At 50.7% G+C, this 26,964-nt stretch overlaps 2 protein-coding genes across 3 annotated transcripts; both read right to left on the reverse strand.

The window, feature by feature from the left end:
- Window positions 1–1,593: 1,593 nt before the first annotated feature.
- On the reverse strand, window positions 1,594–5,559 carry mblac1 (metallo-beta-lactamase domain containing 1). The gene is made up of 2 exons (XM_078200860.1): window positions 5,470–5,559; window positions 1,594–2,993 (listed from the first exon to the last, which is right to left on the reverse strand). Exon 2 carries the CDS (start codon window positions 2,937–2,939, stop codon window positions 2,283–2,285), a length of 657 nt encoding a protein of 218 aa, XP_078056986.1. The 5' UTR covers window positions 2,940–2,993; window positions 5,470–5,559; the 3' UTR covers window positions 1,594–2,282.
- Window positions 5,560–10,011: 4,452 nt separating this feature from the next.
- Window positions 10,012–26,712, reverse strand: cnpy4 (canopy FGF signaling regulator 4). Of its 2 annotated transcripts, XR_013495759.1 has the most exons (7): window positions 26,569–26,712; window positions 23,071–23,197; window positions 20,452–20,548; window positions 18,406–18,528; window positions 16,817–16,934; window positions 13,027–14,879; window positions 10,012–12,929 (listed from the first exon to the last, which is right to left on the reverse strand). XR_013495759.1 is itself a non-coding variant. In XM_078200859.1 (6 exons), exons 1-6 carry the CDS (start codon window positions 26,666–26,668, stop codon window positions 14,704–14,706), a joined length of 741 nt encoding a protein of 246 aa, XP_078056985.1. In that variant the 5' UTR covers window positions 26,669–26,712; the 3' UTR covers window positions 10,012–14,703. The 2 variants fall into 2 exon arrangements, 1 of the variants encoding a protein (XP_078056985.1); XM_078200859.1 differs by having other exon boundaries at window positions 10,012–14,879.
- Between the last annotated feature and the right edge of the window lie 252 nt (window positions 26,713–26,964).

The following is a 26,964-nucleotide window of genomic DNA, read 5'->3' on the forward strand; positions in this document are numbered from 1 at the left end:
GAGAACTCTGGCTTCTGCTTTCAAGGGGTCAGGTTCTCCCGCAAGTTTGTGAGAATAAAGCCTACTCTATTTTGACTCAGACCAGCCTCAGAGGTATTTTTACCGTCTTGACTCCGGATGCTCCGGTTTCCTCCCACAGTCCAAAGATGTATAGGTTAGGTGCATTAGCCGTGCTAAATTGCCCCTCAGTGTCCCAGGATGCATAGGTTAGATGGATTAGCGGGGTAAATATGTGGGGTTATGGGGATAGGGCCTGGGTGGGATTGTTGTTGGTGCAGACTCGATGGGCCGAATGGCCTCCTTCTGCACTGTAGGGGATTCTGTGGTTTCTAGAGGGTGAATCCTCACAACATTGAAGAAGCATTGAGATAAGCACTTGAAACGCCCTAACATACAGAAAGTTTTTTTTTTAAGAGTTTATTTATTGGTCACAAGTAGGCTTACATTAACACTGCAATGAAGTTACTGTGAAAATTACCCAACTCTCCACAGTCCGGCGCCTGTTCGGGTCAATGCGCCCTAACCAGCACGTCTTTCGGACTGTGGGAGGAAACCGGAGCACCCGGAGGAAACCCATGCAGACACGGGGAGAATGTGCAGACTCCACACAGACAGTGTCCCGAGCCGGGAATCGAACCCGGGATCCTGGTGCTGTGAGGCAGCAATGCTAACCATTGTGCCGCTCCAAGGCTACGGACCGAGTGCTGGAAAAATGGGATTAGAATGGATAGGTGCTTGATGGGCTGAAGGGCCTCTTTCTGTGCTGTAAAACTCTGTCACTCTTCTCATGCAGCCAGTTCCAGACTGACGCCACACTCTGGGCGAAAGATTGCCCCCTTCAACTTCCCTCTGCTTCTAACAAGCATTTTAAGTCTCTGCCACAATAGTTTATTCACCTCTCTGCGAATGGAAATGGGTCCTCCTGTCCACTCTACCCAGACACCTCGTGTTATCCGGACCTCAATTAAATCTCTCCTCAATCTCCTCTGTTCCGAGGAAAGCAATCCCAGCCTGTCCAATCGTTCCGCATCGCTGAAACCCTCCAGTCCCGGCAGCACGCTCGGTAAATCCCCTCCGTACCCCCTCTGGCGGGGTCACAGCGAGGAATGGGCCCCCCAACTCCTGCACCCATTGTTCAATTCGCGGCGATCGGAGGTTTTACACTCTCCCGACAGCTCATCTGAAAAAGATGCGCCTGCAACAGGGCGGCACTCCCTCAGCACCGCAGCGCGACAGTCAGTCTGTGCTCAGGGACGCAAGCCCACGATCTTCCGACTCAAGAGGTGACAGAGTCACAGCTGACAGTTGCCGGGTAAACTGGGTGGCACGGTGGGTTAGCTCTGCTGCCTCTCAGTGCCAGGGACCCGGATTCGATTCCAGCTTCGGGTCACTGTGTGTGTGGAGTTTGCACGTTCTCCCCGTATCTGTGTGGGTTTCCTCCGGGTGCTCCAGTTTCCTCCCACACTCCAAAGATGTGCAGGTTAGGTGGATTGGCCATGCTAAATTGCCCCTTGGTGTCCAAAGATGTACGGGTTAGGGGGGATTAGTGGGACAAGGTCATGGGGGTACAGCAGGCAATGCTCTGTGAGAGAGGCAGTGCAGGCTTAGCCATTTAACATGGCCAATCCCCTAACCTGCACATCTTTGGACACTAAGGGGCAATTTAGCATGGCCAATCCCCTAACCTGCACATCTTTGGTCACTAAGGGGCAATTTAGCATGGCCAATCCACCTAACCTGCACATCTTTGGGACATCAAGGGGCAATTTAGCATGGCCAATCCACCTAACCTAGACATCTTTGGGACATCAAGGGGCAATTTAGCATGGCCAATCCACCTAACCTAGACATCTTTGGGACATCAAGGGGCAATTTAGCATGGCCAATCCACCTAACCTACACATCTTTGGACACTGAGGGGCAATTTAGCATGGCCAATCCACCTAACCTGCACATCTTTGGACACTAAGGGGCAATTTAGCATGGCCAATACAACTCAGCCGCACATCTTTGGACACTAAGGGGCAATTTAGCATGGCCAATCCACCTAACCTACAAATCTTTGGACACTGAGGGGCAATTTAGCATGGCCAATCATAGAATTCCTCCAGTGCAGGAGGAGGCCATTTGGCCCATCGAGCCTGCACCAACATGGCACTGTAGGGATTGTATTCTAAACGAGGGCCACCATCGTTTAGACGGCTGCAGTGAAGTGTGCGTCAGCACCTTTGGGAGAAACAGTAAAACCGGCAGTGAGATAAAGAATGAGAAGGCGGATGGCTTCATAAGGCCGGATCGCTTTCCTTTATTATGCGGAAGGGCGCCCCATGCCCAGGAATGATCACATCGGCCAGCTTCCGGACTTTATCCCGGTGCTTGGCCTGTAGTTCAGGATTTTCGCTCAGCAGCTGCCAACTCCCATCGTCCTCCTCTCTCTCGAATAGGTCTCCGGCCGCCACCACGGTGCCCTCCTCCGTGCCCCTCACCAGGACGCTCACGTCGCTGCCGCAGTGCCCGGGGGTGGCGAACACCTCCACCGAGTCGTCGATCCGGAACGGCAGGCCGGCGCCGAAGTCGTGCTCCAGGTAGACGTCCCGCCGGCAGATGTCCTGCGACACCACGACGGTGGCCTCGGGGAAGAGGTTGAGGTTGCCGACGTGGTCGGAGTGGCCGTGCGTGCACACCACAAACGAGACGTCCCCCGCCTCCAGCCCGTGGGCCCCCAGCCCCTGCAGGATAACCCCCTTGTCCCAGGGGCTGCCCGTGTCCACCAGGACCACCTGTGGCCCCTTCAGCAGCGTCACTGTGCCATCTGCTCTCGTGCGGCCCTCTCTATCCGTGTACGCGTAGCCCTCCTGGATCACAAAGACCGAGTACGGGTTTCCTTGGATGGTCGATGAGCCTAAAGGCTGCGTCCGTATTTTGGAAGCGGCGTTCATTCTCAAACAATAGCCAGTGAAGAAGGCAAATCTCGAAACAATCTCCCGTTCTCTCTTGAAGACACAAAGCGAACAAAAAACAAATAGATTTGCTGCTCGAAGATGAACATACATTTGAATGTAACTTAAATCTAACATACACGGACCAATTTTTGTTATCCATGGGCTGTGGGCGTCGCTGGCTGGGCCAGCATTTATTGCCCATCCCTCATTGCCCCTTGAACTGAGTGGCTCCCTTTCAGAGAGCAGTATAGAATCATAGAATCCCTACAGTCCATTCGGCCCATCAAGCCTGCACCGGCAACAATCCCACCCAGGCCCTATCCCCGCAACCCCACATATTTGCCCCACTAAAACCGCTAACCTACCCATCGCGGGACACTAAGGGGCAATTTAGCACGGCCAATCAACCAAACCAGTTTGATTCTTTCCTGGGATGTGGGCGTCATTGGGAAAGGCCAGGACTTGTTGTCCAGCCCCATTTCCTCTTGACCTACATGTCTCACGCACCCCGGACATTCTCTCTTCCACCTTCTTCCGTCGGGGAAAAGGTACAAAAGTCTGAGGTCACGTAACAACCGACTCAAAATTCGGCCTCTTGGGTGGTTTTGGGTTATTCGGGTGGTTTGGGGGTTATTTGGGGTCATTTTGGGCTATTTGGGATGTTTTATGGATTATTCTGGGTGATTTAGGGGTAGTTTGGGTTATTTTGGGTGATTTTGGGTTATTTTGGATTATTTTGAGTGGTTTTTGGATTATTCTGGTGGTTTTGGGGTTACTTTGGGTTATTTTGAATGATTTTGGGGTTATTTGTAGGGTTTTATAGATTATTTTGGGTTATTTGTGGTGTTTTACAGATTATTTGGGGTGTTTTATGGATTATTCTGAGTGGTCTATGGATTATTTGGGTTATTTTTTGTTTATTCTGAGTGTTTTATAGATCATTTGGGGTTATTTTGGATTAATTTGAGTGGTTTTTGGATTATTCTGGTGTTTTTGGGTTTATTTTTGGGTTATTTGTGGTGTTTTATAGATTATTTGGGGTTATTCTGGGTGTTTTATGGGTTATTCTGGGTGTTTTATGGGTTATTCTGGGTGTTTTATGGGTTATTCTGGGTGTTTTATGGGTTATTCTGGGTATTTTATGGGTTATTCTGGGTGTTTTGTGGGTTATTCTGGGTGTTTTGTGGATTATTCTGGGTGTTTTGTGGATTATTCTGGATGTTTTGTGGATTATTCTGGGTGTTTTGTGGGTTATTCTGGGTGTTTTATGGATTATTCTGGGTGTTTTTATGGATTATTCTGGGTGTTTTATGGGTTACTCTGGGTGTTTTATGGGTTATTCTGGGTGTTTTATGGATTATTCTGGGTGTTTTATGGATTATTCTGGGTGTTTTATGGATTATTCTGGGTGTTTTGTGGATTATTCTGGGTGTTTTGTGGGTTATTCTGGGTGTTTTATGGATTATTCTGGGTGTTTTATGGATTATTCTGGGTGTTTTATGCATTATTCTGGGGTTTTATGGATTATTCTGGGTGTTTTATGGATTATTCTGGGTGTTTTATGGATTATTCTGGGTGTTTTATGGATTATTCTGGGTGTTTTATGGATTATTCTGGGTGCTTTATGGATTATTCTGGGTGTTTTATGGATTATTCTGGGTGTTTTATGGATTATTCTGGGTGTTTTATGCATTATTCTGGGGTTTTATGGATTATTCTGGGTGTTTTGTGGATTATTCTGGGTGTTCTATGGGTTATTCTGTGTGTTTTATGGATTATTCTGGGTGTTTTATGGATTATTCTGGGTGTTTTATGGATTATTCTGGGTGTTTTATGCATTATTCTGGGGTTTTATGGATTATTCTGGGTGTTTTATGGATTATTCTGGGTGTTCTATGGGTTATTCTGTGTGTTTTATGGATTATTCTGTGTGTTTTATGGATTATTCTGGGTGTTTTATGGATTATTCTGGGTGTTTTATGGATTATTCTGGGTGCTTTATGGATTATTCTGGGTGTTTTATGGATTATTCTGGGTGTTTTATGGATTATTCTGGGTGTTTTATGCGTTATTCTGGGGTTTTATGGATTATTCTGGGTGTTTTATGGATTATTCTGGGTGTTTTATGGATTATTCTGGGTGTTTTATGGATTATTCTGGGTGTTTTGTGGATTATTCTGGGTGTTTTATGGATTATTCTGGGTGTTTTATGGATTATTCTGGGTGTTTTGTGGATTATTCTGGGTGTTTTATGGATTATTCTGGGTGTTTTATGGATTATTCTGGGTGTTTTATGGATTATTCTGGGTGTTTTATGGATTATTCTGGGTGTTTTATGGATTATTCTGGGTGTTTTATGGGTTATTCTGGGTTATTTCCTGTCCTCCGAGCCCGGGCCGGTTCTCCCTCCCCGCGCCCCCGGGGAGCGGCTCCTCCAGGCGGGGTTGGGGGCGAATTGAGGCCGGGGCTCGGTCAGGCCGGAGGCCAGACTTTAACCCCAGTGTATTCCAATCCAACCCGTACTTACCCGAGCCCGGCTCCCGCCCCCCGCCTGGAAACGGCCGCCTCTTTCTGCCCGAAATCCAGCGGCGGCCTGAGGAAAATCAATCTGCCCGCCCGCCTCACTCACTCACTCTGGGATTCCCAGCGTGAACCTAGAAATAAAAACCTGCACATAAATAATCAGGTTGCGGCGCCCTCCCGCTAATCATGTCAGATAATGGGACTCCAGTAAGAAGCACTGGCATTATTTAACCCCACTTTAACACAGTGAAGCATCTTAGAAAAAGGGGGTTAATGAGACAAAATTTAACACCAGGACACAGGAGGAGGGCAAAATACTGTGAATGTTGGAAATACTCAGCATGTCTGGCAACATCTGTGGTGTTAAAATGTTTCAGATCAATGACTTTGCAAATTTAAAGCTAATTTATTAGTGTCACAAGTAGGTTTACATTAACACTGCAATGAAGTTACCGTGAAAATCCCCTCGTCGCCACACTCCTGTTCTGGGTAACACCGAGGGAGAATTTAGCACCCAACCAGCACGTCTTTCGGACTGTGGGAAGGAACCAGAGCACCCGGAGGAAACCCACGCAGACACGGGGAGAACGTGCAGACTCCACACAGACAGTGGACCCGAGCCGGGAATCGAACCCGGGTCCCTGGCGCTGTGAGGCAGCAGGCACCGTTTCGACTTTCCAATGTCAGTTTCGACTTGACGAAGCTCGCTCCGATACGACGCCTCGCCAGCGAGCAAATTGAAACATTTGTACAAGTTTCGATTTAAGACGCAGTTTACAGGAAAGAATCGTGTCGTAGGCTCAAGGGAGTTGGAAGAACAGACCGGTCACTTGTTACTCAGAAGGTGCGAGTCGAGGTTGGGCAGAGGAACAAGGGGTCTCGGGGCACAAATACACCCACACATGTATGATGCAGTTCCTCATAGGGCAGTGTACCAACATTGGAAGCTACGGAGTGCATGGAGACAGTATACAGAATTTTAATACCTTAACGCCAGGTAGAACAGGCAGTAAAGGCGGCAAATGGTATGTTGGCCTTCATAGTGAGGGGATTTGAGTATAGGAATAGGGATCCATTCCAAGATGGCACTGGAGCAAGGCGACTTCTTGCAAGCTGTGCCCAGCGTACCTTCTAATTCTATCTTTCATTCTCATTCTATGCTTCCAAAACTTCATTAACACTACGTTCTGCACTCTCTCGTTTGTCTGTATAGTGCGCAAGAAACAATACTTTTCACTGTATGTTAATACATGTGACAATAATAAATCAAATCAAAATGCTTTGCTGCAACTGTATAGGGCGTTGGTGAGGCCACACCTGGAGTATTGTGTGCGGTTTTGGTGTCCTTATCCGAGGAAGGATGTCCTTGCTATAGAGGGAGCGCAGCGAAGATTTACCAGGCTGATTCCTGGGATGGCAGGTCCGTCATATGAGAAGAGACTAAGTCGGTTAGGATTATTATTCATTGGAGTTTAGAAGAGTGAGAGGGGATCTCATAGAAACTGATAGAATTCTAACAGGGTAGATTCAGAAAGAATGTTCCAGATGGTGGGGGAGTCCAGAACTAGGGGGTCATAGTTTGAGGATAAGGGGTAAACCTTTCAGAACTGAGGTGAGGAGAAATTTCTTCACTCAGAGGGTGGTGAATGTGTGGAATTCACTCCCACAGAAAGTTGTTGAGGCCAAAACAATGTGTGATTTCAAGAAGGAATTAGATATCGCTCTTGGGGCTCAAGGGATCGAGGGATATGGGGGGGGGGGGGTGGGATGGAAATCAGGATATTAAATTTGATGATCAAAATGAATGGTGGAGCAGGATCGAAGGGCTGAATGGCCTACTCCTACTTCATACAATATTTCCAAATCATCTTTGTTGGATCCCTGTATAAACTGTTTTGTTACATCATAGAAACCCTACAGTGCATAAACAGGCCATTCGGCCCATTGCGTCTGCACCGACCACAATCCCACCCAGGCCCTACTCCCATAGCCCTACACATTTACCCGCTAATCCCTCTAACCTACGCATCTCAGGACTCTAAGGGGCAATTTTTAGCATGGCCAATCCACCTAACCCGCACATCATTGGACTGTGGGAGGAAACCGGAGCACCCGGAGGAAACCCACGCAGACACGAGGAGAATGTGCAAACTCCACACAGACAGTGACCCAAGTCGGGAATCGAACCCAGGTCCCTGGAGCTGTGAAGCAGCAGTGCTAACCACTGTGCCACCATGCCACATCCTTGTATAAATAGTTCCTATTCATACACTGAGGTCATATACCAAATAATCATTAGACTCAGATAAGGCAGTGGAAGCAGATTCAATAATTGTCTTCATGGGGGAATTAGGATAAATACTTGAGAGACTGACTGGATTGATGAGCTAGCACCAACTCAATGGGCTGAATGGCCTTTGGTACTACACTGTTTTATGATCCTGGTAGGAGTGGCTTTCATTTCGGATGTATTTTGTAAGTCGCCATCGGCAGGACTGGAAAATCCCACTGGCAGGAAGACTGGGAAATTTCAGCCAAAGTATACGCAAAAGGCTTAATATATTCTGAAAGAGACTCTTTATTGTTTTATATATTTAAGTATAAACATATCTAAAAAATACTGAACGCGTAACAAATACAAAATATAAAATTCCGGTAGGTATAAGGGAAGTTGTGATAAAACTGTGACGTGGCGCCAAGTGGATGGAAAATGTTGCACCGGGAGCACACGGCTCCGGAATGAAGCAGATATTGTTGAGTGCTCTTGGAGTGTTTGCAGGACAGACATTAGTCATGAGAGCAGATCAAGGCTCACAGAGGACATAGTTACGAATGGATCCTCTCAAGACATTCCTCCCCGCCCCGCACCCCCTCTTCCTCTCTCCCCCGATACCTGGTAGTTCCTTTCACAGGTTGTGTACTGAGTGAGATCCATTCAAATGAGAGCTTCAGAACTTAAAGACAAAAAAAATATTAAAAAAGGCGGTAGCTGTGTGCTCACTTTCCAAGTCCCCAAGCCAGTGAGCTCTGTTCCCAGCAGGGATTACTCGATGCCGTCTCTGATTCACCCATCGCAGTGCACAGAGCACCTTGTAGACATTGATAACGCGACGATTAAATTGGGATGGTTCCCTTTGCTTCTGTTGGGCGCTGGTATTAGTTTGGAGCACGCGTTCCTTCGCTACCTCAGTGATGTCCTAAACCTTGTGTTGGGTGAGCCAGGAGCAGTCCCGTATGGACCCCTTACTGGTTGAGGGATCCTGTGTCTGCTTAGCCCCGTTTGTTTCAGTTTATGCAAAGACTTCATTTTAAGATGTTTCTTCCTATCCACAATTACATTTAAATGCTGGACTGTGGGGGTTAACTAACTCCGCTAAGCTAACCAATTGTAGCTGCCTTGACTGCACGTACAATCAGGGGGCATGATGGGTTCGCTAAAAATTAACTGCATTCCTGAAGGGTACACAATACAGGCAAACAGCAGCAGCTGCAAGGGTTGTTATTCTAGATGGAGACAGCCTGCGAAAAACACTTCCAATAACGAGATAAGGGTTGAAATATATTTTTGACTGTAGTGTGTGTGTGTGTGGGTTCAGTTTCAGTTATAGTCATAGAGGTTTACAGCATGGAAACAGGCCCTTCGGCCCAACTTGTCCATGCCGCCCTTTCTTTTTTAAACCCCCTAAGCTAATCCCAATTGCCCACATTTGGCCCATATCCCTCTATACCCATCGTACCCATGTAACTATCTAAATGCTTTTTAAAAGGCAAAATTGTACCCGCCTCTACTACTACCTCTGGCAGCTTGTTCCAGACACTCACCACCGTGTGTGTGAAACAATTGCCCCTCTGGACACTTTTGTATCTCTCCCCTCTCACCTTAAACCTATATCCTCTAGTTTTAGACTTCCCTACATTTGGGAAAAGATATTGACTATCTAGCTGATCTGTGCCCCTCATTATTTTATAGACCTCCATAAGATCACCCCTCAGCCTTCCATGCTCCAGAGAAAAAAGTCCCAGTCTATCCAGCCTCTCCTTATACCTCAATCTATCAAGTCCCGGTAGCATCCTAGTAAATCTTTTCTGCACTCTTTCTAGTTTAATAATATCCTTTCTATAATAGGGTGACCAGAACTGTACACAGTATTCCAAGTGCAGCCGTCCCAATGTCTTGTACAACTTCAACAAGACATTCCAACTCCTGTATTCAAAGTTTTAACCGACGAAACCAAGCATGCCGAATGCCATCTTCACCACTCTGTCCACCTGTGACTCCACTTTCAAAGAGCTATGAACATGTACCCCTAGATCTCTTTGTTCTGTAACTCTCCCCAACGCCCTACCGTTAACTGAGTAAGTCCTGCCCTGGTTCAATCTACCAAAATGCATCACCTCGCATTTGTCTAAATTAAACTCCATCTGCCATTCGTCAGCCCACTGGCCCAATTCATCAAGTTCAGTTCTTGGATTAGAGGGACTGGTTTAGAAGCCAGTCTCCAAGTTCACTATTGTCATGTTAATTTTTTTAACTTCTTTTCAATAAAAGAAAACCATTTGAAAACTCAGACCAGTGCTGTCCTCTTGTCTCTTCAAATTAATGAATGGACTCAACACTGCTAAGGCCCAGGGCAGTGATGTCTATTAAAGGTCCACCCGCATGATATCTGCCTTTCCACTCTCACACAGTAATCTCTTCTTTCTGGAGTTGAGACCACAGAGCAGCCATGATCTTATGGGCTAGCAGAGTTGGCTCCAAGGGCAGAACGGCCTACTCCCCCCTCCCAAGTCCTACATCCAGTTCAATGAATACTCAGACAGAAGGGGATCGAAAAACATCATCAGTTAGTCTGGCATATTTGGAAGCCATTCAGAGGTTGATTGGGCTGATTCTTGGGGTGAAGGGGGTTGGTCTTACGAGAAAACAGATTGGGCCTCTACTCATTGTAGTGCGGCAACAATAATCTCTCCCTCAGTGTCAACAAAACAAAGGAGATTGTCATCGACTTCAGGAAGCGTAGTGGAGAACATGCCCCTGTCTACATCAACGGGGACGAAGTAGAAAGGGTCGAGAGCTTCACATTTTTAGATGTCCAGATTGCCAACAACCTGTCCTGGTCCCCCCCATACCGACACTATAATTAAGAAAGCCCCACCAACGCCTCTACTTTCTCAGAAGACTAAGGAAATTTGGCATGTCAGCTACGACTCTCACCAACTTTTACAGATGCACCATAGAAACACAAGAACATAAGAAATAGGAGCAGGAGTAGGCCATCTAGCCCCTCGAGCCTGCCCCGCCATTCAATAAGATCATGGCTGATCTGATGTGGATCAGTACCACTTACCCGCCTGATCCCCATAACACTTAATTCCCTTACCGATCAGGAATCCATCCATCCGCGCTTTAAACATATTCAGCGAGGTAGCCTCCACCACCTCAGTGGGCAGAGAATTCCAGAGATTCACGACCACCAGCATTCTTTCTGGGTGTATCACAGCTTGGTCTGGGCTCCTACTCTGACCAAGACCGCAAGGAACTACAAAGGGTCGTGAACGAAGCCCAGTCCATCGCGCAAACCAGCCTCCCATCCATTGACTCTGTCTACACTTCCCGCTGCCTCGGGAAAAGCAGTCAGCGTAATCAAGGACCCCACGCACCCCGGACATTCTCTCCCACCGGGAAAAAGATACAAAAGTCTGAGGTCACGTACCAGCCAACTCAAGAACAGCTTCTTCCCTGCTGCCGTCAGACTTTTGAATGGACCTACCTCGCATTAAGTTGATCTTTCTCTACACCCTAGCTGTGGCTGTATTTCCACACCGTCCCCTTTCCTTCTCGATGAACGGTATGCTTTGTCTGTATAGCGCGCAAGAAACAATACTTTTCACTGTATCCCAATACATGTGACAATAATAAATCAAATCAGTTCAGAGGACCAAGAGGTAAAAATACAAGTTCCTGGGGGTACTTGATAGGTGGATACCCAGAAAATGTTCCCTTTCGGTGGGGGGGAAGGGGGTGGTGTTGGTAAGAGGGGAGATCAAGAACTGGGGGAAACTTTTGTAAATGAGGATTTCCCATTGGAGACGAGGAGGAATTTCTCTTTCATTAATCTTTGGAATTCTCTCCGCCAGGGGCTGGATCACTGAGAGAGCGAATTCAAGGCCAAGTTAAAGAGAGCTCTGATCCACAAGGGAGTCGAGGCTTTTGGGGGAGGGGCAGGAAAGTGGGGTTGAAGCCACAATCAGATCAGCCATGATCTTACTGAATGGCAGAACAGACTCGAGGGGCTGAATGGCCCATTTCTTAAGCCGCCTGATAAAGGAGCGTGTTTCCAAATGGGTTTTCCACGCCCGTTCCCTCATCCTGAGCAGCGTGGACACAACAAATTAGAGAGAAATCATTGTCGAAACAGCCAACTTGTTAGAGGATGATTGATTCTGCGAGTTACACAAAGTACCTACTCCAATGCTGCCGTCACTCAGACCCTCGGCAGCACACATGGGGCCCATCCAAGCATAAAAATCAGACAAAGCCAAGGAAGTGCGGGTCGAGATATAGATCTCAACTTCATTCATTTGCTCATTAATGGGCGGCACAGTGGTTAGCACCGCTGCCTCACCGCGCCAGGGACCTGGGTTCGATTCCCGGCTTGGGTCACTGTCTGTGTGGAGTCTGCACGTTCTCCCCGTGTCTGCGTGGGTTTCCTCCGGGTGCTCCGGTTTCTTCCCACAGTCCGAAAGACGTGCAGGTTAGGCAGATTGGACACTAAGGGCCAATATAGCATGATCAAAGCTGTGCAGATTAGGTGGATTGGCTATGCTAAATTGCCCCTTAGTGTCCAAAGATGTGTCGGTTAGGTGGATTGGCCATGCTAAATTGCCCCCGAGTGTCCAAAGATGTGCGGGTTAGGTGGATTGGCCGTGCTAAATTGCCCCTTAGTGTCCAAAGATGTGCAGGTTAGGTGGATTGGCCATGCTAAATTGCCTCTTAGTGTCAAGGGGACTAGCGAGGGTAAATACATGGAGTTATGGGGATAGGGTCTGGGTGGGATTGTGGATGGTGCAGACTCGATGGGCCGAATGGCTTTCTTCTGCACTGTAAGGATTCTATTAAGTGTCCGATATAAAAAGAGTAGTGTGAATACAATCATTCGGAACAAGTCTTAACGTGGAGGTTGCCTGGTTTGGCGGGTGTTAGCTATGAGGAGGGATTTCACTTGAACATCGGGGGAAGGGGGATCTGATAGAAGTTTACAAAATTATGAGAGGCATGGATAGAACAGGCAGTGAGAATCTCTTTCCCCAGAGTAGAAATGTCAATTACTGGGGAACATAGGTTGAACGTAAAAGTTTAAAGGAGAGGCAAGTGTTTTTTTTGACACAGAGGGTGGTACGTGCCTGGAATGCACTGCCAGAGGAGGTGGGGGAGCAGATACAAGAGCAATGTTCAAGGCACATCTTGACGGATACCAACCAACTCAAGAACAGCTTCTTCCCTGCTGCCGTCAGACTTTTGAATGGACCTACCTCGCATTAAGTTGATCTTTCTCTACACCCTAGCTATGGCTGTTATTGGCGGGGAATAGAGGGATACGGACCGCAGAGAGGCAAAAGGTTTAGAAAGGCGTCATGTATCAGCACAGGCTTGGTGGGCCGAAGGGCCTGTTCCTGTGCTGTTCCTTGTCCAACTGCTATGACTGCAAGGTGAATAAGGTTGATTCTTAATGCATCTCTCCTCACTGGCACGATGAAGCTTCGAGTACTTAAACTGTGCTTCGCCACAGACACCTGGCGGATTAGTAATCCAGAGAAGCCAGGGCGATGTTCTGGGGGACCCGGGTTCGAATCCCACCACGGCAGATGGTGAAATTTGAATTCAATTTTAAAAATCTGGAATTATAAGTTTTATGATGATAACCGCGAGTCGATTGTTGGGGAAGAACGTACTGGTTCACCAAGGTCCCCTTCAGGGAAGGAAATCTGCCGTCCTGGCCTGGTTCGGCCGACACGTGACTCCAGACCCATAGAATGTGGTTAACACGTGACCGGGTTATGAAATGGCTGCGTGAGGGACTTAGTTCAAGGGTAATTAGGGATGGGCAATAAATGCTGGCCCAGCCAGCGACACCCACATCCCGTGAACGTATAAAAATCATCACCATCACTGCATCGTAACCCTCCGAAAGGCTCAACTCTTTCAGGGAGCTTTTTATACTTGTCGTAATTGGTGTGGAAGTCAGTGGGATGTGGGAGAAAAGGGAAACAAAAAGGTCTTCTGCTTCTCCAGGAGTTTAACCTGTAACTGCAACATTACATTCTGCACCCTCTCCTTTCCTTCACCCCTGTGTACTCTATGAACGGTATGCTTTGTACAGCGCGCAAGAAACAATACTTTTCACCGTATCCCAGTACGTGACAATAATAAATCAAATCCTTCTCCCCGTGTACTCTATGAACGGTATGCTTTGTATAGTGCGCAAGAAACAATACTTTTCACTGCATCCTGATACATGTGACAATAATAAATCAAATCCTTCTCCCCTATGTACTCTATGAACGGTATGCTTTGTCTGTATAGCGCGCAAGAAACAATACTTTTCACTGCATCCTGATACATGTGACAATAATAAATCAGAAAGGGTTCAATGTGGAGTTTGAGTGAAGCCGAGGCGGTCGCCTATTTCACAGGATTCTGGGATCGAGTGGATTCCCTGGGAAATCCCAGCCGGTTTCTGTGCAGTTTCTCTTTGGGTTAAAATAGTCAGTGTGGCTGCTGTGAAGTCCTGGGGCCCTGTCTCTCCCGTCTCGGTGTGGTGGAGTCAGGGGAGGTTAACGAATACCACATTGTAGCCTGGGGTGAGGGTGGAAGTCTCTCCAGTGAGTTCGCGGTTTAGCTTGACGTGCTAAAGTATCCATGATTTTTAATCTTAAAAGCTCTTTGGATCACGTCGCAAGTTTAAAATCATAATTTCATTCCCTAATACTTCCGTGTCACTGAGTATATGATGGCGAGTTACAGATGAGGCCTTGCAGGCTGGAGTGTCGGGGCTCAAGGCTGCATTGTATTTGGACAGCCTTGGATTGAGGGATATAATGCGGAGGATAAAATGGTCTGTATTAACTGTACTGATGAGGGTAGCCAGCCTCTGTCAATGACAGGCACAGCCAGAGCTTTTCCAGTTCCAGGTTCGCGAGTCGGGATCAGGGTTCAGCAGCGTGGCGAGGCACGGGGTCAGAGTTCGCCAGCGTCGTGACGCGCCGCTGCCCCCTCCTCGCTCTGCGGCCCGTTTCCTTCGCCGGGTTGGCCGTCTGTCCGTGGCTTCTCCTCCTCGTCTGGCGCCTGTCTCCTCTTCTCCTGGCTCTCAGCCGGGTCTCCCTTCCTCCCGGCCCACACTTCATTCAGGCAATCTGCAGACGGGGAAAAGGTGGGCGGGAGACAGTTAACTCGGCAGTCAGGGATTCACGCTACAAGGGGATGGACGTCTGGAGGTTTCATCAGATGTGCTGGTTAGGTGGATTGGCCGTGCTAAATTGCCCCTTAGTGTCCAAAGATGTGCAGGTTAGGTGGATTGGCCGTGCTAAATTGCCCCTTAGTGTCCAAAGATGTGCAGGTTATGTGGATTGGCCATGCTAAATTGTCCCTTAGTGTCCAAAGATGTGCAGGTTAGGGGGATTGGCCATGCTAAATTGCCCCTTAGTGAACCAAAGATGTGCGGGTTATGTGGATTGGCCATGCTAAATTGCACCTTAGCGTCAGGAGGACTAACTAGGGTAAATACATGGGGTTGTGGGGATAGGGCCTGGGTGGGATTGTGGTCGGTACAGACTCGATGGGCCTGGATGAGGGCGTGGAAGGATGGATTAGTAAATTTGCGGATGACACTAAAGTCGGTGGAGTTGTAGACAGTGCGGAGGGAAGTGGTAGGTTACAGAGGGACATAGATAAGATGCAGAGCTGGGCTGAGAGGTGGCAAATGGAGTTTAATGCGGAAAAATGTGAGGTGATTCACTTTGGAAGGAGTAACAGGAATACAGAGTACTGGGCTAATGGTAAGATGCTTAGTAGTGTGGATGAACAGAGAGATCTGGGTGTCCATGTGCATAGATCCCTGAAAGTTGGCACCCAGGTTGATAGGGTTGTTAAGAAGGCGTACGGTGTGTTAGCTTTTATTGGTAGAGGGATTGAGTTTCGGAGCCAGGAGGTCATGCTGCAACTGTACAAAACTCTGGTGCGGCCGCATTTGGAGTATTGCGTACAGTTCTGGTCGCCGTATTATAGGAAAGATGTGGAAGTGTTGGAAAGGGTGCAGAGGAGATTTACCAGGATGTTGCCTGGTATGGTGGGAAAATCGTATGAGGAAAGGCTGAGGGGCTTGAGGTTGTTTTCGTTAGAGAGAAGAAGGTTAAGCGGTGACTTAATAGAGGCATACAAGATGATCAGAGGATTAGATAGGGTGGATAGTGAGAGCCTTTTTCCTCGGATGGTGATGGCTAGCACGAGGGGACATAGCTTTAAATTGAGGGGTGAGAGATATAGGACAGATGTTAGAGGTAGGTTCTTTACTCAGAGAGTAGTAAGGGCGTGGAATGCCCTGCCTGCAGCAGTAGTGGACTCGTCAACATTAAGAGCATTCAAATGGTTATTGGATAAACATATGGATGATATTGGAATAGTGTAGGTTAGAGGGGCTTTAGATTGGTTCCACTGGTCGGCGCAACATCGAGGGCCGAAGGGCCTGTACTGCGCTGTAATGTTCTATGTTCTATGAATGGCCTCCTTCTGTACTGCAGGGATTCTATGAGAATAAACGGAGGAAACAAAAGAATTGTGTGTTTTTCATTCCTTCATTTTTATTTTTATTGTTTCTTTTAAATAAATGTTCAGGTGTAACCAAAGGCTGTTTGACTGGGTGGGATGGTGCGGGACTGGAGATTATAGAATCCTCACAGTGCAGGAAGAGGCCATTCGGCCCATCGAGTCTGCACTGACAACAATCCCACCCAGGTCCCATCCCCGTAACCCCACATTTTACCCTGCTAGTCCCCCTGACACTAAGGGGCAATTTAGCATGGCCAATCCACCTAACCTGCACATCTTTGAAGTGTGGGGGGAAACCGGAGCACCCGGAGGAAACCCACGCAGACATGGGGAGAACGTGCAAATCCCACACAGTCAGTGACTCCAAGCCGGGAATGGAACCCGGGTCCCTGGCGCTGTGAGGCAGCGGTGCTGACCCACTGTGCCGCCGCGCCCGCCCTCAGTACACAAAACGAGAATGTGGGGACAGAACAAAAACAGCCCCCACAACCCTGAACTCTACCCCCCCGCGCCCCCCCAGACTGACCTTGATCGTCCTCGGACAGCACATGGGACATGCACAGAAATTTCTCCAGATTCCGGTCCTGATGGCGGAAGTACCAATCCTCCACGACCTCCTCGTACTGCTCCAACATGTTCTCACACTGAGGGGGATAAACGTCAGGATGTGTTGTGTGGGACGGCGCTCGGTCAGAATGTGATCTCCCGATTCAACACGCAGTTTAACTTTACATTGCAACTCCCCCCTCCCCGCCGCCCCCCCCCACATTGCGTTTCCCCCCTCTTCGCTCGATTGGCCTTCACACTTGCGTCACCCTGATCTTTGCGTTCGCACAGCAGCGATTCTGCCATTCACACCCTCCGCGAGCCACATCTTTTGTTTCCTTCCCTCGTTCCCTCTCGCGCCACGAACCGTTCCAGAATTTAATCTCCATCACAGACTTCCCGTGCCTCTCCAATTTGAATGGTGGCACTGCTGCCTCACAGCGCCAGGGACCCAGGTTCAATTCCGGCCTTGGGTGATTGGAATCAGATTGCCTACACGGCAGAAGGAGGCCATGCGGCCCATCGAGTCTGCACCGACAACAATCCCACCCAGGCCCTATCCCCGCAACCCCACATATTTACCCTGCTATTCCCTGTGACACTAAGAGGCAATTTAGCATGGCCAATCAACCTAACCTGCTCATCTTTGGACACCAAGAGGCAATTTAGCATGGCCAATCCACCTAACCTGCTCATCTTTGGACACTAAGAGGCAATTTAGCATGGCCAATCCACCTAACCTGCTCATCTTTGGACACCAAGAGGCAATTTAGCATGGCCAATCCACCTAACCTGCTCATCTTTGGACACTAAGGGGCAATTTAGCACGGCCAATCAACCTAACCTGCACATCTTTGGACACTAAGAGGCAATTTAGCACGGCCAATCCACCTAACCCGCACATCTTTGGACTGTGGGAGGAAACCAGAGCGCCCGGAGGAAACCCACACAGCCATGGGGAGAATGTGCGAACTCCACATAAACAGTGACCCAAGACGGGAATCGAACCCGGGTATGTGCAGAGTTTGCACATTCTCCCCGTGTCTGCATGGGTTTCCTCTGGGCGCTCCGGTTTCCTCCCACAGTCCGAGAGATTGCGGGTTAGGTGGATTGGCCGTGCTAAATTGCCCCCTAGTGTCAGGGAGACTGGCAGGGTGAATGCATGGGGTTACGGGGATAGGGCCTGGGTGGGATTGTGGTCGGTGCAGACTCGATGACCCCTTCCGCACTGTAGGATTCTACGATTCTGTGACTGTGGGAGGAAACCCACGCAGACACGGGGGAGAACGTGCAGACTCCGCACAGACAGTGACCCGAGCCAGGAATCAAACCCGGATCCCTGGCGCTGCGAGGCAGCAGTGCTAACCCACTGAGCCACCGTGCTGCCACTGTAGTGGAATAGTCTTACCGCATCTGTTGTCAGGGTGGGGGTGGGTTTGGCCGCCTGGGCGCAGGTCTGTACCTGAGGACCTGACAACACCATCAGCAAATAGGGGAGAAGGGGGGGGGGGGGGGGGGGGTGGGACGCCCACCACCGATCCCACACGAAACTGCGCCACAGCCTCTCACCTGCTTTTTCAAATCCGTCACCTCGGCTGAGGGTTCGTCCCACATTTCGAAGGGAATTCCCAGCTCCACCTTCACACCCTTGTTTACCAGATTCTTCAGAGTCATCATTGTCTCACTGGTCCCCTGGCAACAACAGGACAGAACGCTGAAGCCACACAGCACAGCGGGGCCACCGGCTCTCCAACAGGAAGCCTTTCCGGCTCCTAACAGGAGTGACCAGATAATAAAACTACTTGCATTTACACAGCACCTTTCAACGCAGTAAAACGCCCCATGTTATCAGCAAATCAAATCTGCCACCAAGCCACAAGACGTCGATATTAGGGACCAGCGGCCCACAGCTTAGACCGGTGAGTTTTACACAGCCTCTCACAGGGGGAGGGAGAGAGAGAGGCAGAGAGAGAGAGAGAGAAACAGAGAGATTGAGGGAGAGGGAGAGAGAAACAGAGAGATTGAGGGAGAGAGAGAGAGAAACAGAGAGATTGAGGGAGAGAGAGAAACAGAGAGATTGAGGGAGAGAGAGAGAGAAACAGAGAGATTGAGGGAGAGAGAGAGAGAAACAGAGAGATTGAGGGAGAGAGAGAGAGAGAGAAACAGAGAGATTGAGGGAGAGAGAGAGAGAGAGAAACAGAGAGATTGAGGCAGAGAGAGAGAGAGAGAGACAGAGAGATTGAGGGGGAGAGAGAGAGAGAAACAGAGATTGAGGAAGAGAGAGAGAAACAGAGAGATTGAGGGAGAGAGAGAGAGAGAGAAACAGAGAGATTGAGGGAGAGAGAGAGAGAGAGAAACAGAGAGATTGAGGGAGAGAGAGAGAAACAGAGAGATTGAGGGAGAGAGAGAGAGAGAGAAACAGAGAGATTGAGGGAGAGAGAGAGAAACAGAGAGATTGAGGGAGAGAGAGAGAGAGAGAAACAGAGAGATTGAGGGAGAGAGGGGCAGAAAGCGATTGAGGGAGAGAGAGAGGTGCAGAGCTTTACGGAGGAAATGTAGAAACCAGTGTTCTTGGTGTAAAGGAGTGCAGTGCAGTCCTGGTTAACATTGTGGCTCAGATCACAGGGCAGTGATGATGAGCAGTGGAATAAATACTCCAGTGCTCAGGAATTGTAGCAGCTTCTCCCAGCAGCCAGACGCTGCGATTCTCCCTGGCCAATCCGTATGCTGGGCCAGAGCTTTCAGTCAACATGACGACAAGGCTAAAGGCGTTCACACTAAAACCATACAGCAACTTCAGACAGGGGGTTATCCTGAAGCTGCTGTCTGAATGGTCGCTAACCGGGTGAAAGCAGCACCTTGCCCTCAACCTCCTCCCGTTTCTATCCTTCCTGATGGACCCTGTCCCTTTGACCTAGCTTTTCACAGCGAGTTAAAGCCGGGACGCACGGAAATATTCCTTTAACAGAGACACCGGCCTTCCACCTTTCCCAGCGAAACAGAACAGCAACATCGGAAGCCAACACGCGATGAGGCTCTCTCTCGATTGTACCAACTTTTACAGATGCACCATAGAAAGCATTCTTTCTGGTTGTATCACAGCTTGGTCTGGGCTCCTGCTCTGCCCAAGACCGCAAGGAACTACAAAAGGTCATGAATGTAGCCCAGTCCCATCTCGCAAACCAGCCTCCCACCCATTGATTCTGTCTACATTTCCCGCTGCCTCGGGGAAAAGCAGCCAGCATAATCCAGGACCCCACGCACCCCGGACAGTCTCTCTTCCACCTTCTTCCGTCGGGAAAAAGACACAAAAGTCTGAGGTCACGGACCGACCGACTCAAGAACAGCTTCTTCCCTGCTGCCATCAGACTTTTGAATGGACCTACCTCGCATTAAGTTGATCTTTCTCTGCACCCTAGCTATGACTGTAACACTACATTCTGCACTCTCTCCTTTCCTTCTCTATGAACAGTATGCTTTGTCTGTATAGCGTGCAAGAAACAATACTTTTCACTGTATCCCAATACATGTGACAATAATAGATCAAATTGGATGAACCATTCACCCTCTCACACACTCGCTGGTGTCCCTCACCCAAAGTTATCACGTTCCTACCTTTGCATAGCGCAAACTTCCCGGTCTCTCAGCGTGTACATTGTACTGCAGAATCCCTTCACAGATGTTATCCATGGCATCAGCGAGGCGGGTCTCCCTATCAGGTCAGGAGAGAGAGGGGAGGGGGGGGGGGGGGCGCGGGGAGAGAGAGGTTGGGGGGCGGGGGGTGAAAGAGAAAGAGAGAGAGAGAGAGAGAATCATTTGGCGTGAAAAGTCATCACCATTACAATCTAACCCCAGAGTCCACAGTGTCATGAAGCTGTGACCAAAAAAGCATTATTGGTTCACTCTGTCCACAGCGAAACAAACTTGTTCTCAAATTGTCTCTCTCCTCTTTGTCCCCAGCTCCCCTTGCCTTGCTCCCTCTGCTGAAGGTGCTGACTATACCTGGGGTCCAATTTTGAGAGTGATATGGATTCTCCACTATCTTATTGAAGAGAGTGGTGAGAACGTGGAAGTCGTTACCAGAGGGAAAAGTCGAGACTAATCAGATGAATGCGTTTCAGAGGAAGCTGGACAAGCGGCGGAGGGGGGAAGGTGGACAAGCGGCGGGAGGGGGGGGGGGGGGGGGGGGGGGGTGGGGGGTGGGAGGGGAGGGAGGAGGTTCGTGTGCAGCAGAAACACCAGTGCGGAGCAATGGGGTAAGTGGCCTGTCGCTGCCACAGGATCTGGGCAGCATCACAGTGGACACCAGGGCAGTAAACAACAAGCACTAACACAGCTGCTCCTGTCCCCGCGCGGCAACCCCCCTCCCCCCGCTTCCCCCGACCCCTGTCCGCACGGCGCTCCCCCGCTTCCCCCGACCCCTGTCCACGCGGTGACCCCCCCCCCACCGCCCCCGCTTCCCCCGACCCCTGTCCGCGCGGCGCTCCCCCCGCTTTCCTGGATTCCTCCCTGCGATCCCCACTTTGCCGGACCTGTCTGTGCAATATTCCACAACCGACCAGAAATAGCCTTTACTGGCAGCCGTAGCACCGTAGAATCCGACAGTGCAGAAGGAGGCCATTCAGCCCATCGAGTCTGCACCAACTCTCCCACAGACAATTTACCCAGGCTCTACCCCCGTAACCCCATGTATTTACCCCGCTAATTCCCCTAACCTGCACATCTTTGGACACAAAGGGTCACTAATTTCTCTGCCAAATGCCAACCAATGTCCTGGTGCCCCATCTGTTGGTGATTTATTGGGACTGTCTCCATGAGAAACAGGAGCAGATGTTTTAACCTGTGGAACCAGCTCCACTATCCAATACCTTCATGGCTGATCCTGGGCTTTGACCCCACTTCCCCATTCGCTGAGTTAACAAAAATCCATTGATCCAGCCTTCAATGTTTGCAACGACGGAGCACCCACATTCCCCCGGGGGAGGGAATGCCAATGATTCACAACCCTTCGAGTGTAGAAACTCCTCATCTCAGTCCTTTACCCTGACACTACACCCCGGGGTCCTAGGTTCCCCAACCAGTGCAAACAACCCGGGGGCTGGCTCTCCTCTCTCAATCCCTAAAGCTGGCTGGGAATCAGGCCCAGGCTGAGGTGCCCTCTTCTTAGGTCAAACCAAATAAACAAACTCAGATTAAGTCAGGACAAAGTAAAAGGGGCAGCTCCCCAAAAAGGAGGGGGAACAGCCCGAACAGAAATCAAAGTACAAAGGAAACTTAAAAACATCAAATTATAATGTGATTATTAGGGTCTATAACGCACCCCAACCCCTGCGGTGCCCAACGGGCGTGGAAGGCGTCAACCTCGCCCGTGGACACCGCATGCTCCCTCTCCAGGGACACCCGGCCGCGAACGTAGCCGCGGTAGAGGGGAAGACAGTCAGGATGGACGGCCCCCTCGATCGCCCGCTGCCTGGACCGGTAAATGGCGCGTTTCGCCAGGCCCAGGAGCAGGTTCACGAGGAGGTCGCCATCCCGATCCACCCCTCTCCGCACCGGGTGTCCGTAGATCAGGAGCGTGGGACTGAAGTGCAAACAAAACATCAATGAAAGGTTCTTTAGGAAAACATAAAGGGAGTGCAGCCTAAGACACACAACATAGACATGGTCCACGGACTTCACAAGGCCGCAGAAAGGGCAGTCTTCGGAGCCCGTGAGCACCGATTCCTCAACTCCAGCGAAGCCGCAAACCAGGAAGTTACCGCGAATATCCCCTGGTCGCCACACTCCGGCACCGGTTCGGGTACACGGAGGGAGAATTGGTGTGCGGGGAGACATGGTGGGTGGCACAGTGGTTAGCACTGCTGTTTCACAGCGCCAGGGATCCGGGTTCGATTCCCGGCTTGGGTCACTGTCTGTGCAGAGTCTGCACGTTCTCCCCGTGTTTGTGTGGGTTTCCTCCGGGTGCTCCGGTTTCCTCCCACAGTCCAAACGATGTGCTGGTTAGGGTGCATTGGCCGTGCTAAATTCTCCCTCAGTGTTACCCGAACAGGCGGCGGAGTGTGGCGACTAGGGGGATTTTCATAGTAACTTCATTGCGGTGTTAATGTAAGCCTTACTTGCGACTAATAAACTTAAATTATTCGAACTATCGGGGAATCTTCTGGAAAATTGAAACGCAACATACAGCAACAGGAGTGGGCTCGTGGGCCCCAGAGATGACTGCACCGTACTTACGAGGTGTTGTACTTTATCTTTCTTTTCCGTTTCCCACTGTCCAGTACTTCCCCGAGCTCCAGCACCTCCTTGGAACGTTTCGTCTTGTCCAGTGCAGTCTGTAACTCCACCGTCAGGAACTTGCACACTTCACACACACACACACACGAGGCAGAGAAAGGAGTTAGGAACCAGGCAATGGAGGTCTCTCACGCTGCTTGGCACCCCCTTCCCTTCCCACCATCCTGCTCACGGTTTAGAAACGCCCGCCTGCTGTGCTCACACAGCTGGTGGTCCACCACCGCTAACTGCACAAGAGGTGGGCGGCACAGTGGTTAGCGCTGCTGCCTCACCGCGCCAGGGACCCAGCTTAGATTCCCGGCTTGGGTCACTGTCTGTGCGGAGTCTGCACATTCTCCCTGCGTCCGCGTGGGTTTCCTCCGGGTGCTCCGGTTTCCTCCCACAGTCCGAAAGACGTGCTGGTCAGATGCTAAATTCTCCAAACAGACGCCGGAGTGTGGCGACTAGGGGATTTTCACAGTGACTTCATTGCAGTGTTAATGTAAGCCTACTTGTGACACTAATAAATTAACTTAAAACAAAACCTAAAATTGAAAAGGTGCGAGTCCCCTGCTATTAAAACCCACACGGAGTTCCGCAGGTTGTGTCCAACACATTCCCAACAGAATCATCTTCCAAAACTAAAGCACGGAATAAACATGGGTCCCTCACTCAATTCTGCGTGTCCGCCACGACTCTCACCAACTTTTACAGATGCACCATAGAAAGCATTCTTTCTGGTTGTATCACAGCTTGGTATGGGCTCCTGCTCTGCCCAAGACCGCAAGGAACTACAAAAGGTCATGAATGTAGCCCAATCCATCACGCAAACCAGCCTCCCATCCATTGACTCTGTCTACACTTCCCGCTGCCTCGGGGAAAAGCAGCCAGCATAATCAAGGACCCCACGCACCCCGGACATTCTCTCTTCCACCTTCCTCCGTCGGGAAAAAGATACAAAGGTCTGAGGTCACGTACCAACCGACTCAAGAACAGCTTCTTCCCTGCTGCCATCAGACTTTTGAATGGACCCATCATAGAATCTACAGTGCAGAAGGAGGCCATTTGGCCCATCAAGTCTGCACCAACACAATCCCAGCCAGGTCCCAACCCCGCAACCCCACATATTTACAGTTATAATCCCCCTGCACTAAGGGGCAATTTAGCACAGCCAAATCCACCTAACCTGCAAATATTTGGACACTAAGGGGCAATTTAACACAGCCAATCCACCTAACCTGCAAATATTTGGACATTAAGGGGCAATTTAGCATGGCCAATCCACCTAACCTGCACATCTTTGGACTGTGGGAGGAAACCGGAGCACCCGGAGGAAACACATGCAGACACGGGGGGAGAACGTGCAGACTCCGCACAGACAGTGACCCAAGCCGGGAATCGAACCTGGGTCCTTGGTGCTGTGAGGCAGCAGTGCTAACCACTGTGCCACCCCATCAAGTCTCTCCGAGAAGAGGTTTGCTGTACCCAAGACATTGAATCTTATCGATAAATAAACTCTTCACATCTGTACTATTTACAGTACCAACAGGCCATTCAGCCCAACTGCTCCAGATCGGTGCCAGTACTCCACACAACCAGCCAATTTACGTAAAGCAAGTGTCACAAACATTTACCAGGTAATCCAGTTTAGTGATGTGAATTGAGGGATAAATATTGGCCCAGGATAATTGGGAGAATTTCCTCCCCTTTGGGCTTCGACACATTGGCTGCGAGATATTTCACATCTTCCTGAGAGCGAGGGAGGGCATTGCTTACATCTGAAATATGGCACTTCCGACAGTGCAGCACTTCCTCAGCACTGACCCTCTGACAATGCGGCACTCCCTCAGTACTGACCCTCTGACAGTGCGGCACTCCCTAAGTACTGACCCTCTGACAGTGCGGCACTCCCTCAGCACTGACCCTCTGACAGTGCGGCACTCCCTCAGCACTGATCCCCTGACAGTGCGGCACTCCCTCAGCACTGACCCACTGACAGTGCGGCACTCCCTCAGTACTGACCCTCTGACAGTGCGGCACTCCCTCAGCACTGATCCTCTGACAGTGCGGCACTCCCTCAGCACTGATCCTCTGACAGTGCGGCACTCCCTCAGCACTGACCCTCTGACAGTGTGGCACTCCCTCAGCATTGACCCTCTGACAGTGCGGCACTCCCTCAGCACTGATCCTCTGACAGTGCTGCACTCCCTCAGCACTGACCCTCTGACACTCCCTCAGCACTGACCCTCTGACACTCCCTCAGCACTGACCCTCTGACAGTGCGGCACTCCCTCAGCACTGACCCTCTGACAGTGTGGCACTCCCTCAGCACTGACCCTCTGACAGTGCGGCACTCCCTCAGCACTGATCCTCTGACAGTGCGGCACTCCCTCAGCACTGACCCTCTGACAGTGCGACACTCCCTCAGCACTGATCCTCTGACAGTGCTGCACTCCCTCAGCACTGACCCTCTGACACTCCCTCAGCACTGACCCTCTGACAGTGCGGCACTCCCTCAGTCCTGACCCTCTGACAGTGCGGCACTCCCTCAGCACTGACCCTCTGACAGTGCGGCGCTCCCTCAGCACTGACCCTCTGACAGTGCGGCACTCCCTCAGCACTGACCCTCTGACAGTGCGGCACTCCCTCAGCACTGACCCTCTGACAGTGCGGCACTCCCTCAGCACTGACCCCCTAACAGTGCGGCACTCCCTCAGCACTGACCCTCTGACAGTGTGGCACTCCCTCAGCACTGACCCTCTGACAGTGCGGCACTCCCTCAGCACTGACCCTCTGACAGTGTGGCACTCCCTCAGCACTGACCCTCTGACAGTGCGGCACTCCCTCAGCACTGATCCTCTGACAGTGCTGCACTCCCTCAGCACTGACCCTCTGACACTCCCTCAGCACTGACCCTCTGACAGTGCGGCACTCCCTCAGCACTGACCCTCTGACAGTGCGGCACTCCCTCAGCACTGATCCTCTGACAGTGCTGCACTCCCTCAGCACTGATCCTGACACTCCCTCAGCACTGACCCTCTGACAGTGCGGCGCTCCCTCAGCACTGACCCTCTGACAGTGCGGCACTCCCTCAGCACTGACCCTCTGACAGTGCGGCACTCCCTCAGCACTGACCCTCTGACAGTGCGGCACTCCCTCAGCACTGACCCCCTAACAGTGCGGCACTCCCTCAGCACTGACCCTCTGACAGTGCGGCACTCCCTCAGCACTGACCCTCTGACAGTGCGGCACTCCCTCAGCACTGACCCTCTGACAGTGCGGCACTCCCTCAGTACTGACCCTCAATGGGACCTAGTGGCCCGCACCACCATTTTGGATGCTAAGTGCCACCAGCTCCAACCTTCTCCCCTCCCCCCAGCCACCCTTAATGGGACCCCAGGAGCCGCCTCCACATGCAGGGGGCTGCCTCCAGAGCCTGGAGCCGCCTCCCCAAATCACCTTCGCATTTGGTAGGCAGACGGTCCCCCTCCTCATCCTCCGCTGCCGCCCCGCCGGCGAGCAGCGGGATAAGAAGCGCCAGCACCAACGGTCGCACCATCCCCCCCCGGCGACCCGCGAGACCCAGGCTCGAGCTGGCAGACGGCAGCCAATCAGCGAAGGGGCAACCCCGCCCCCACGTGGGGCACCGCGCCCCAGCCAATCAGCCAGGGCGAGCCCGCCGCCACCGCCACGTGACCCAAGGCGCCCCAGCCAATCAGGCAGGGCGAGCCCGCCGCCGCCGCCACGTGACCCACGGAGCCCCTGCCAATCGGCGAGCGCAGCGCCACTCTGCACCCGCCCCCACGTGGCCCACGCCGCCCGTCTACGTCATTGCGTCAACACGTTCCAATCCCA

This window comes from Mustelus asterias, chromosome 31 (genome assembly GCF_964213995.1).
Source record: "Mustelus asterias chromosome 31, sMusAst1.hap1.1, whole genome shotgun sequence".
Taxonomy (NCBI): domain Eukaryota; kingdom Metazoa; phylum Chordata; class Chondrichthyes; order Carcharhiniformes; family Triakidae; genus Mustelus; species Mustelus asterias.

Bases quoted from the DNA above. Each gene is read 5' to 3' on its own strand.
- mblac1 (XM_078200860.1), bottom strand. From the start codon at position 2,939: ATGAACGCCGCTTCCAAAATACGGACGCAGCCTTTAGGCTCATCGACC.
- cnpy4 (XM_078200859.1), bottom strand. From the start codon at position 26,668: ATGGTGCGACCGTTGGTGCTGGCGCTTCTTATCCCGCTGCTCGCCGGC. The intron at 23,198-26,568 runs GTGATTTGGGGA...GTGTGTGTGAAG, and splicing joins TCTGCCTACCAAATGCGAAG to TGTGCAAGTTCCTGACGGTG. The intron at 20,549-23,070 runs GTAAGTACGGTG...CTGACCTGATAG, and splicing joins AAGATAAAGTACAACACCTC to GGAGACCCGCCTCGCTGATG.